The sequence below is a fragment of the Bufo gargarizans genome, chromosome 5, assembly GCF_014858855.1.
Source record: "Bufo gargarizans isolate SCDJY-AF-19 chromosome 5, ASM1485885v1, whole genome shotgun sequence".
Classification (NCBI taxonomy): domain Eukaryota; kingdom Metazoa; phylum Chordata; class Amphibia; order Anura; family Bufonidae; genus Bufo; species Bufo gargarizans.
In genome coordinates, this window is record NC_058084.1 from 360,062,135 (window position 1) to 360,075,177 (window position 13,043).

At 45.1% G+C, this 13,043-nt stretch overlaps 1 protein-coding gene across 1 annotated transcript in view; it reads right to left on the reverse strand.

The window, feature by feature from the left end:
* Positions 1-12,825, reverse strand: part of PP2D1 (protein phosphatase 2C like domain containing 1) — a 29,351-nt gene extending 16,526 nt beyond the window's left edge. Inside the window, exons 1-2 of the mRNA XM_044295529.1 lie at positions 12,620-12,825; positions 5,791-6,749 (exon numbers count right to left, since the gene is read on the reverse strand). Coding sequence (XP_044151464.1) covers positions 5,791-6,749; positions 12,620-12,825 — 1,165 coding nt within the window. The remainder of the gene's footprint in view (positions 1-5,790; positions 6,750-12,619) is intronic.
* Between the last annotated feature and the right edge of the window lie 218 nt (positions 12,826-13,043).

Below are 13,043 nucleotides of genomic sequence, written 5' to 3' on the forward strand. Positions count from 1 at the left end.
TGCTGGCTTTCCCTAAGATGAGCCCTAGGCAGTGAACGGGGCGGTGGGATCACTAGTCCGCACCACTGACACTAAGAGGAAAACACCAAGGAGAGGACAGACAATACAGACAAACACATAAACCCAGGTGGGCGACCACAAAGGCCCAACAGGGATCCGGAGGGTAACGTTCTGGAACAACAACCAGGGAACGCAGCAACACAGCTCCAGTGGGTCAGTATAGAAGTCCAGGCAGGAAGCTCTATATCTGGCAACCAGAGAAGTGGGAGAGGGGAATATAAGGAGGTTGGGAGTGCTGGACAAGGAACAGCTGAGGAGAAGGAGCTACAGATCCCTGAGTGAGCCAAAAAGGGTTGCAAAGCAAACCCAGAAAGCTACCATAAAGAAACAGCCCTATCTTTCTACATAGAGCACGCAGCCAACCGCTGCGACTTCCTGACCCCGGGTATAACGGCGTCAGGTGTGGTTCTTGACGCCCTCGTGACAGTAACGTTTGCGCATCCTAAATATCTGTGACATTCAGTCTAATTTTTTCCCTGCTGATGACAGCGAAATTACCTGCACTACATTCTCTGTATAACGTTTGCGCATCCTAAATATCTGTGACATTCAGTGTAATTTTTTCCCCGCTGGTGACAGCGAAATTACCTGCGCTACATCTCCTGTATAACGTTTGCGCATCATAAATATCTGTGACATTCAGTCAAATTTATTCCCCGCTGATGACAGCGAAATTACCTGCACTACATTTTCTGTATAATGTTTGCGCATCCTAAATATCTGTGACATTCAGTGTAATTTTTTCCCCGCTGGTGATAGCGAAATTACCTGCGCTACATCTCCTGTGTAACGTTTGCGCATCCTAAATATCTGTGACATTCGGTCTAATTTTTTCCCCGCTGGTGACAGCAAAATTACCTGCGCTACATCTCCTGTGTAACGTTTGTGCATCCTAAATATCTGTCACATTAAGTGTAATTATTTCCCTGCTGGTGACAGCAAAATTACCTGCGCTACATCTCCTGTATAACATTTGCGCTTCCTAAATATTTGTCACATTCAGTCTAATTTATTTGCACATACACTTACAAAACCTGCGCTACTGTACGTGTGACATACTTGCAAGCATATATACCATTTAATATGCTCAAGGTGAGCAGTAAAGGACAGGGAAGTGGCTGTGCTGCTGATGGTGCACGCAGAGGCCGTGGCCCTGGGTGCGGTGAAACTGTACCTGCTGCCAGAGCACAAGAAACACACTCATCCACGATACCTAGCTTCATGTCCCAGTTTGCAGGGCGGCGCAGGACACCACTCTCGAAGTCACACCAGTGCGACCAGATGGTCGATTGGATTGCAGCAGATAAGGCTTCCAGTCGGTTAAGCACCACCCTGTCTTCCACAAAGTCCAGTCTCGGTAGCCAAGATTCTGATCAACAGAATCCTCACCCTTATCCTCCTTCCTCCCACCATGGAGAGTCTTGGCAAACAAGTGATCCCACACTCGGATATTCCAAGGAGTTCTTTTCATCGCCATTCCTTGATTTGGGCCTCTCGCCAAGCCCGCATGAAGAAGGACATGAGGAGATCTTGTGCACTGATTCCCAAACTCTTGAGCATCCAGTCAGAAGAAGATGACGGTTGGCAATTAGTGTTTCACGAGGTGGATGATGATGATGAGACACAGTTGCCAATAAGTCAACGGCAATTAGTGTCTCAAGAGGTTCATGATGAGGATGACACACAGTTGTCAATAAGTGAGGTTGTTAGGTCAACAAGTCAGGAGGATGACCAGAGTGAGGAAGTTAAAGAGGTGGTGGTGGATGATGAAATCACTGACCCAAACTGGGAAGGTGGCAATCCGAGCAAGGGCAGCAGTACAGAGGGGGAGGGATCCGCAGCATCGCAACAGGCTGAGAGAGGCAGTGGGGTGGCAAAAGGGAGAAGGCGGGTCACGCCAATGAGGCCTGCAACTGTTCCCAGGAGCACCCCCTTGCGGCAACCTCCCTTGCCAAGGGGTAGGTGTTCCGCAGTCTGGCGCTTTTTTGAGGAAAGTGCAGACGATAAAAGAATTGTCATTTGCAACCTGTGCCGTACCAAAATGAGCAGGGGAATGAACACTAGCAACCTCACCACCACCAGCATGATCCGCCACATGGCATCAAAGCACCCTAATAGGTGGGCCGAATGCCTGGGTACACAATCAGTGTCTGCGGGTCACACCACTGCCTCCTCTTCCCCTGTGTTACGTGCTGGCCAATCCCCTGTCCAAGACGCAGGCCCGGATGCCTCCTGCCCTGCACCTGGACCTTCGCAAGCACCATCAGCTAGCACATCCACTTCTGTGTCCCAGCGCAGCATACAGATGTCCATACCCCAGGCCTTTGAACTAAAGCGCATATACCCAGCCACCCATCCACAGGCCATAGCACTAAATGCCCACCTTTCCAAATTGCTGGCCCTAGAAATGTTGCCATTTAGGCTTGTGGACTCTGAGGCTTTCTGCAGCCTGATGGCTGCCACTATTTTTCCCTGTGTGCCATCCCCGCCTTACACCAGCATGTGTCCCGTAACATCACCCGTGCCCTGACCAACGCAGTTATTGGGAAGGTTCACTTAACGACTGACACATGGAAAAGTGCTTGTGGCCAGGGACGCTACATTTCCCTGACGGCACACTGGGTGAACAGATACTACCGATGCCAAGGATTGCGGGCCCTACTTCCATCAGGATTTCCGCCACCACCTACATTAGTGGCAGCAAGCCCCCCCCCCTTCTCCTCCTCCACCTCCTCCTCCACTTCCGCCTCTGAATTCTCATCTTGCAGCACCAGTCAGCCATCAGTCAGTAGCTAGAAGCAGTGTAGCACTGCAGTGGGGAAGCAGCGACAGGCCGTACTGAAACTAATTTGCTTAGGTGACAAACCGCACACCGCCGCAGAGCTGTGGCAGGGTATAAGGAACCATACTGAGCTGTGGCTCTCACCACTCAACCTAGAACCAGGCATGGTTGTGTCTGATAATGGCCGTAACTTGGTGGCGTCTATGGAGATCGGCAAGCTCACACACATACCATGCCTAGCCCACGTGTTCAACTTAGTGGTTCAGCGGTTTCTCAAAACCTACCCCAATTTGCCTGAGCTCCTGGTGAAAGTGCGTCGCATGTGTGCCCATTTCCGAAAGTCATCTACAGCTGCCGCTGGTCTGGCAACACTGCAGCAGCGCTTGCAATTGCCAGCTCACCGACTGTTGTGCAACGTGAGCACATGCTGGAACTCCACGTTCCACATATTGGCCAGGCTTTGTGAGCAGCAGAGGGCAGTAGTGGAATACCAGCTGCAACATGGTCGTCGCCTTTCCAGTCAGCTTCCACTCTTCACAAGCGACGAGTGAGCATGGATGTCTGACCTCTGTGAGGTTTTACGCAACTTTGAGGAATCAACACAGATGGTGTGTGTCTACTCAAACACTCGCTGCTCACAATAAAGGCGGACGCTTTGCACGTGGAAGAGATGGAAATGGGGGAAGACAGTACACAGGGTGATAGCCAGACCACCCTCAGTTCGTCTTCTCAGCGTGAATTGGAGGATGAGGAGGAGGAGGAACAGGAGATGGTTGCCTCCGCTACAGAGTGTAGTACCCATAGCAGGTTTATTCCAACTGTTCAGTGTGGATGGGCCAAAGAGGAGGAAGAGGATGAGGAGATCCTCTTGATGAGGACAGCGAAGTCTTGTCTGTTGGGACTCTAGCACACAGGGCTGACGTTATGCTGCCTTTCCCATGACCCTCGCGTTATACGCATTTTGGCCAACACCTATTACTGGTTGTTCACCCTTCTCGACCCCCGCTACAGAGAGAAATTTTCATCTCTCATTCCTGTGGAAGAGAGGACTAGCAAAATGGTGCAATACCAGAAGGTCCTTGTGAAAAAATTGCTCCAAAAATTTCCAGCTGACAACGCTGGTGGCAGAGTATGTAATCCCTTGGGCAACCGAGGAGGGGAGACGAGGGGAGCACACAGTAGTTCCAACAGAGGCAAGGCAACACTCTCCAAAGCCTGGGACAGTTTCATGACACCCCGCCAGCACCCTCACCCTGATGCGCATCCTAGTGTCACAAGGGGGGAAAAGTTTTGGAAGATGGTCAAGGAGTACGTAGCCAACCGTGTCAGCATCCTCAGTGATCCCTGTGTGCCTTACAACTATTGGGTGTCCAAGCTGGACACGTGGCACAAACTAGCGCTCTACGCCTTGGATGTGCTGGCCTGCCCTGCTGCCAGCGTTTTGTCAGAGCGGGTATTTAGTGCTGCTGGGGGCATAATAACTGATAAGCACATCCGCCTGTTAACTTAAAATGCTGACAGGTTGACTCTTATCAAAATGAACAAGGCCTGGATTGCTCCTGACTTCTGTACTCCACCAGAGGAAAGTGGCTGAACATAAAGGCACTTTAAATGTGGCTTTTATGGTATATTGAATACACTGTATTCCCATGCACCCTTCACCACAAAAAAATGGTATATGGTTTAATCTTCCTTTTCTCGTCCTCCTCCTCCATCATATCAACATGCTTATCAAGCTGCCCTCGCTCCTAATGTTTTACAGGGTCAGCTCAGCAGCAGACCCTCACCCTTAATGTTTTAGAGGGTCATCAGCGGGCCCTTGCCCATAATGTTTTAGATGGTCAGATCAGCAGCAGACCCTCACCCCTAATTTATTAGATGGTCAGATCAGCAGCAGGCCCTCGCCCCTAATGTTTTAGATGGTCAGATCAGCAGCAGACCCTCACCCCTAATTTTTTAGATGGTCAGATCAGCAGCAGGCCCTCGCCCCTAATGTTTTAGAGGGTCAGCTCTTTTCGGTGGCGTTTCCATCAATTTCTGACCTTTTCCTGTGAACCAGACACCCTCCCCTCTTCAGAGCAGGGGGTGTCTGGTTTAATGCTCGGGTTCTCCCATTGACTTCTATTGGGCTCTGGTGCTCTGTAGAGCACCCGAGCATCCCAAAGTGTTCTACTCAAGCACCCGAGCACTTTGGTGCTCGATCAACACTAATTTTTACCTTTATGAACATATACTTATTTGTTCTCTTAGGGACAGGCCAGGGGATAACCAACACTCTCGACATATCAGCGATTTTGACCACTGACCAGTACGCCCTATTTTGTTTTCTTTGTGCATAGACATTTTTTCTGTCAGGTTTTATAAAAAATGGAGGGATATGAAGATTCAGAAGAAGCCTCATGCATCTTTATGAGAGATGTATTATGACCCTATACAAGATGGACCTGTAGTTCTGCCGTGTGCAAGAAGCCTTAGGCTAGTTTCACATTTGCGGCAGAGCCTCTGGTAGGCTGTTCCAGTAGAGAAGAGGCTGCCAGAGATCTCCGGATCCAGCATTTCCTCTAATGGAGTCCGTCAGAGATCCGGCTGCTTACCAGCAAATATGCCGAGAATTGGCCAGACAAAAACCTCTGTGTGCAGCGCTTTTTGTCCACCTGATTCCAGCCATTCTCTGCCGGAGCAGCCAGCCACAGATGTGAAGGTAGAATTATACTTTTTGGTCACATCCCTTCATAGCTTTCAGTTTACAGTGTATTTATTGGAATATATTATTATTAGGGTGGATTCACACGCTGCAGATTTAGTTTCAGAGATCAGTTCCATTCATGGACCTGTTTTGGCAACAACCACATAGATTTCTGCAAGTTGCAGTCACAGAAATGTCTGTACTAATATCTGCCACATTTGAATTCTCGCTTTCTTTTGCATTCTGGTAAGAGCTCACTTACCAATATTTGCTACATGGAGCATGCCAAGCCTTTTTTTATCTTTAAGTGTTGATATCTGGGGGTCCATTATTTTAAATCCATCTAAGAGACAGGTCACGGCAGAACATCCACTCCATCTTGACTTTGAACTCTCTGCTCTTCCTAGCTTCAATAGTCTCTCCATGCGCCAAAAAGCTTTAGCATAGGCGAGCTGTATACCTTCAACACCTGGTTCTTTGGTTCCTTTCTCGTTCCCTATGGAGAAAATATGCTCCGTTTCTTTATAATTGTCCTTAAAAACAGTATCAAATGATCCGATAAAGAGCTTTTCTTCTTCATTCAACTTGTAAGATGGATCCATTGCTGAAATATGATCTAGCAGTAAAATAGGAAACTCTGTGGCTGCAGTAATTGCTGCCACATTCCCGTGATACCCATCAAATATACCAGCAAAACATGTGTTTGGCCTTTGCCCATAGTTATTATGAACTGTAAATGAGTCTTCCATGCTACTTTGCCAGGAAGTATTTTTATCAGAACAGATTACTATAGATTTTATTAAGCTACTGTCTCCTCCCATGTCATAAACATGGCAACTAGCTTCAAAGGGCATGCATGTTCGGCAATTATATGGTGCTATAGAAAGCAGATTTCCTTTTAGTGTTTCATAGGATTGATTAATCTTCTGGTGTTCTCGATATTTATATTCCGAAGAGCTTCCAATCCGAGATATCATTTTCTCCTTTTGGACTGTGAGGATATGAAGATTTGATGGATTGTCCCCTGGCTTACAGCCCAGTACTTTATTAGCTCGGTGGCATTGTTTGTGGTTCATAAGTGAACACAGATTAACTAGTTCCTGGCATGTTGAACAAGGAAACCAAGTCTCATTCATTTGAGGTATTTGCTCATTCTTATCATCTGGAGTACGTAAATCCACATTTGATGCTTCTGCGATAGTTGGTAGGGATTTTCTCATTCTACAATCAAGTAAGAAAAAAAACACTGATAATATATTTATAAAGCATGTAATTTGTGTAAAAAAAGTAATACATTTTTTTAACATTTTCCATAAATTGTATCTTCTTATGAACTGAAAGGAACTGTTCAGGTAAGACTGAGAGGGCACACCAAGCAATAGCTGTGGGGTAATACACTAAACACTAAAAATACTCCAAAATACTAACCCACAATCAGCACTGGACCTTATCCTCTCTTTGTGAATTCTTTTTTCCATTGTTTTTCCAATGTTCTTCTCCAGTATAGGAGAAAAACAACAAAAATAATGGAAGCGCAGGATTTGAACACCTCCTGACGGATCACAGTGACTATAACAGAGCCCATTGGGTTCCCCTCATTTTGCAGGACAAAATAGCACTGCTTGCTGCTATATTCCCAGAATATTATTACAGAATATGTGATGGATGATCCCAATGATTGAGTGTAACAGATCAGAGATACAAAGTATGGTACCATCATCATGACATTAACACAAGTTATTGCTGATAAGTTTATATCCATGTTTCCTTTGTTTTTATAAATAAAAAAAGGTGTCAGCAGTCTCCTCCAACATCTACCAGTGCCAATCCTGTCCTAATGGTGCATGGAAAAGAGAATCTATGGCAAAAACAGTCCCTCTGATCTTGTATTAGCTTTATCACTGGGTGCTACTTTAAAGGAAACCTACTAGGAGCTTCATGCTGCCTTTCTACGCCTATTATAATCCATTATTTGTGATTGCTTTAAGCTTGAATTACATCACAATCTAATATGTTGCCCACTGAGTTCAGTTTCTTAAATGGGTGATCCCGTTTTTGGGACTGCAGCGTATGGTACCTATTAAAAAAAAATCATACTCACCTGTTCCCTATCATTCTGTTTTGGCTCCCTGGTTGGCTCCAATCTTCCGCTTCCTGGCTTGTAAACGTCTGAACGGGCGAGGTCATGTGCGCTACTGCAGTAAAAGAATTGCCTTGATGACGTGTCCCAAAATGTTACATGTTGCTTGGGAACATGTCACTGTTGAGGCCATTGATTGGCTTCAGCAGTGCACATGGCCCCATCCGTCTGGAAGTTTGCAGGACAGGGACCAGAATATTACTGAATGGAGTCAGAGCAGAGCAGGAAGGTACAACAAGCTGCTAGGGAAAGTTAAAACAAAGTCTAAAAATCTGGACAACCCCTTTAAAATTTGAATAGACTATAGATTGACTTGTTTGATATTTCTTTCACCAGGGGGCAAGATCCTTTTGAGAAACACTGCCCTAAAGTATACCCTAATATGCACTCCCAGGGCACAGTCCTCGAGGTGAACGGTGAACAAAAGGAGCCCTCTCCATTTGGTGACACATTGATGAATGTTGAATGATTGTCTAGTGTGGGAGTATCAATGTCAGTCATTTCATTATTCTACAGAAGTGTAATAAACTTACCTGTCCGGGCTACAGCGGCGCGATGCTCAGCATGGCCACATTGGGAAAGACGCACTGCTGAGCCACACCCCTAGTGACGCAACCACATCCGTAGTGAAAGGATGCAATGCTCTGTTTCTCTCTGCAGCAGGCGTGTGCTGGGGGAGATTAGCAGTGGGCTGATTAGCTCAGCTGCTCTATTACTTATCAAGTTCTGATCCCTTCCTGGTCATACACCATTACCGGTCATAGTCTTTGGACTCACTAGCTGTGTTCCTGGTTCTTGTTCCTGTGCTTTACTAGATTGCTCGTGCCTCTGACCCTGGCTTGTGACCACTCTCTGTCTCTCATTTGTTACTGCGTAGGCCATCGGGTTCTGACCCATTAACGTACAATGGGATTAGTAGAACTACAGGTAACAGCACACTGCTAGTCAATTGCACAAAGATATACGTAAATATTTATATAAAAATAGCGGCTTGGTGGCCATACTTACTGCAAAAGCAGATAGAAGCTCTTTGCGCATATAATTGATCAAACATATGTCTAGCAGTAAGTATGGCCACCAAGCCGCTATTTTTATTCAATATTTACGCATATTATTGTGCAATTGACTAGCAGTGTGCTATTACCTGTAGTTCTACTAATCCCATTGTGTTTCAGCCATGGTAGCGTGCACCTGCATTCTCAAATTTACTTATTATGGAGGTGCTGGTTCGTTTATTTTTCTTCCCTATTGTCACTGCCATTGGGGGGTGGCGCCCCCTGGTGGTGAGTTTGAACCGTGCACCTCCTGCCCATTTACCATGTGCTTTTAATTTGATAGATTGTACAGCTGTATCCTACCTTGCCCATATTGCAGGCTGACAGCCTGGGAGAGGCATGTATAGGATATACAAACCGGATTCCAAAAAAGTTGGGACACTAAACAAATTGTGAATAAAAACTGAATGCAATGATGTGGAGATGGCAATATTTTATTTGTAATAGAACGTAGATGACAGATCAAACGTTTAATCCGAGTAAATGTATCATTTTAAAGGAAAAATACGTTGATTCAAATTTTCACGGTGTCAACAAATCCCCAAAAAGTTGGGACAAGTAGCAATCAGAGGCTGGAAAAAGTAAATTTGAGCATAACGAAGAGCTAGAAGACCAATTAACACTAATTAGGTCAATTGGCAACATGATTGGGTATAAAAAGAGCTTCTCAGAGTGGCAGTGTCTCTCAGAAGCCAAGATGGGTAGATCCACAATGATAGTGGAGCAATATCAGAAAGATGTTACCCAGCGAAAAATTGCAAAGACTTTGCATCTATCATCATCAACTGTGCATAACATCATCCGAAGATTCAGAGAATCTGGAACAATCTCTGTGCGTAAGGGTCAAGGCCGTAAAACCATACTGAATGCCCGTTATCTCCGGGCCCTTAAACGACACTGCACCACAAACAGGAATGCTACTGTAAAGGAAATCACAGAATGGGCTCAGGAATACTTCCAGAAACCATTGTCAGTGAACACAATCCACCGTGCCATCCGCCGTTGCCAGCTGAAACTCTACAGTGCAAAGAAGAAGCCATTTCTAAGCAAGATCCACAAGCTCAGGCGTTTTCACTGTGCCAGGGATCATTTAAAATGGAGTGTTGCAAAATGGAAGACTGTTCTGTGGTCAGACGAGTCACGATTCGAAGTTCTTTTTGGAAATCTGGGACGCCATGTCATCCAGACCAAAGAGGACAAGGACAACCCAAGTTGTTATCAACGCTCAGTTCAGAAAGCCTGCATCTCTGATGGTATGGGGTTGCATGAGTGTGTGTGGCATGGGCAGCTTGCATGTCTGGAAAGGCACCATCAATGCAGAAAAATATATTCAGGTTCTAGAACAACATATGCTCCCATCCAGACGTCATCTCCTTCAGGGAAGACCCTGCATTTTTCAACAAGATAATGCCAGACCACATTCTGCATCAATCACAACATCATAACTGCGTAGGAGAAGGATCCGGGTACTAAAATGGCCAGTCTGCAGTCCAGATCTTTCACCTATAGAGAACATTTGGCGCATCATAAAGAGGAAGGTGCAACAAAGAAGGCCCAAGACGATTGAACAGTTAGAGGCCTGTATTAGACAAGAATGGGAGAGCATTCCTATTTCTAAACTTGAGAAACTGGTCTCCTCGGTCCCCGGATGTCTGTTGAGTGTTGTAAGAAGAAGGGGAGATGCCACACAGTGGTGAAAATGGCCTTGTCCCAACTTTTTGGGGATTTGTTGACACCATGAAATTCTGATTCAACATATTTTTCCCTTAAAATGGTACATTTTCTCAGTTTAAACTTTTGTTCCGTGATTTATGTTGTATTCTGAAAAAATATTAGAAGTTGGCACATCCACATCATTGCATTCAGTTTTTATTCACGATTTGTATAGTGGCCACCAAGCCGCTATTTTTATTCAATATTTATGTATATCTTTGTGCAATTGACTAGCAGTGTGCTGTTACCTGTAGTTCTACTAATCCCATTGTGTTTCAGCCATGGTAGCGTGCACCTGCATTCTCAAATTTACTTATTATGGAGGTGCTGATTCGTTAGTTTTTCTTCCCCATTAATGTACAACTCTGGTATTGTGTTTGTCTTTGTTTGTTGTCCATCTCTTCACTTAAGTAGCATAGAGACCGTCGATCAGTTGCGGTCTAGCTATCTAGAGCTTTTACTGCAAGTAGGTAGGTAAAGCGGGCTGGGTTCTAGCCTTAGGGCTCACTGTTCTTGTCTGTCCCTACCTACAGCCATTACAGGAAGATCGCATAAAATGGCAGTAGCCTGACATGGGCATGTACTGTACATCATTTTACAGAAAGGGTGTATCCTAGGGATATAGTATGTTTTTGTGGTTTACAGGGATACAAATTATTCGATTTATCCTGCTGTAAAGGGAAAGTTCTGATAATAACACTATATTTGGAAATTGCTATTATGGCTGGTTTCAGACAGCAGTAATGTGCCACAGTCTGAGCCCCATGGCTCTGCTGAATCTAACTTAGAGCACTGAACAATTCCAAAGTCTAATTGTTCGCTTTATAACTGTCTGAATCCAGTCTTACTCATAATATACAATATGTGACAGTAAGAAGCCTAAGTAAGGTAAAAATGGAATTTGCACCTAGAGATACGTGGACTTTTTGAAATTTGTTTCAGGTCCAATTCTAATGAATTGGTAAAAAAAATTGATTTAGGTCCAAATCAATTCTTCCCAAATCAAAGGTGCTCCAATCAGCCTGAAAATTGGTATTATGACACTCAGAAGTCTCTGATGACACATATTTATCTCCCTTGTCTTTCTATCTGTCTACCTTTTTAAACTCTTAACTCAATGACAACAATAGTAAATAATGTCAGACTGACTCTGACATACAGTATATAACTATGTGATAAAGCATGGTTGACTGTGTTAACAAACAGAGTGTTTGAAAACACACTGCTCTGTTGGATTTGTTATGCTTTTTGTAAATTGAAAAATGTTCCAAAAATTGTCCCTTATTGGGTTGTTATTGGGTGCAGATGGTGTTTAAACACACACAGCGTTATTGGAGGAAAAACATGTGCTTGTTCTGAACAAGCACCCAAAAAATAAGCCTTAACAGGGGCATATGCCTGCCCATGTTTATATACATATGGTAGTATCAAAAGAATCAGTAGCTTGTTCTGAATGAGCATCCAGAAATTATTCCTCTACAAGGGACAATGCCAGACTGTGTTATACACACACACACACACACTAGCAACAATAAACTCTCCCTTCTTTGGGAGCTGTAGCAGTACAATGTGGATGTGGAACCTCATGGACAAAGCAGGAGATGTGCGACTGTGTAGGGGTTATAGTAGCATCAATAGTAGTGGCAGCATCAGCACAGCATGGAACTTAATGGACAAGGCAGTAGATGTGCAACTTTGTAGAGGTAGTAGTGGCAAGGCTGTAGATGTGGATATATGTCAGAGAAGGGGCACAGTCCAGGTAGGACTGAACCTGGTTGTTTAGGAGGTACGTATTCGTTTGCTGATGTGTGTCAACCTGGTGTGGCACATGAAAAACCTGCTCCATCATGATCATTAAACTGAATTGGGTACTGCTACAGCTTCTGCTACTTGTGGTAGCAGAGACCGCAGGAGGTCAGTGACTCAGTAGGGCGGAGAGGGGCCTCCAGGTCAGACATGAGGATGGCAGGCATCTATCCTGGTAATATAGCAATTATGCCTCTCTTTTGCCATCATGAAAACATTCCCCATTTTGCTTTGATAGTGAGGGTCTAAAAGCATGTTTACTTGATGTTAAAGATACACCTGTCAGCACATAAGCAAGCGTTCAGCTTTCCATGCTCACTGGTGTGCCTGAGGACCCTGTTCTTTCTGGCTATACACCCCTCCCCCCTCCCCACTACAATGATTGGTAATCATGGTCAGTGTTGTCATCATCAGCCTTGTGCTCCTGTGCCACCGACTCCTCTTCCAGTGGTAGCTCTTCATCCTCCCCCACTTTCCCCTCCATGGGACTTTGTCCATGCGGGTCCCCAACAGCTACATGGTGGTCAGCAAAATGTGGAAGCTGTTCTTCTTCCACCTTCCCTTGTTGCATCAGCATGAGCATTTTCTCTAATATAAATATCAGGGGAAGATGACGTTGTGGTGGTGTAGTGCATCAGCATGTGTTATTTCCCCCAAATGCAACGTAGCCACAATGTTCCTGCCATTGTCACTGACTACCTTGCCTAGTTGTAGTTACCAGGGAGACATCCAGCAAGAAATGTATTGCTTGATGCAAATTAGCAACTTTCGCCCAGGCTCTTCAGTTCGAAGACAGCATAA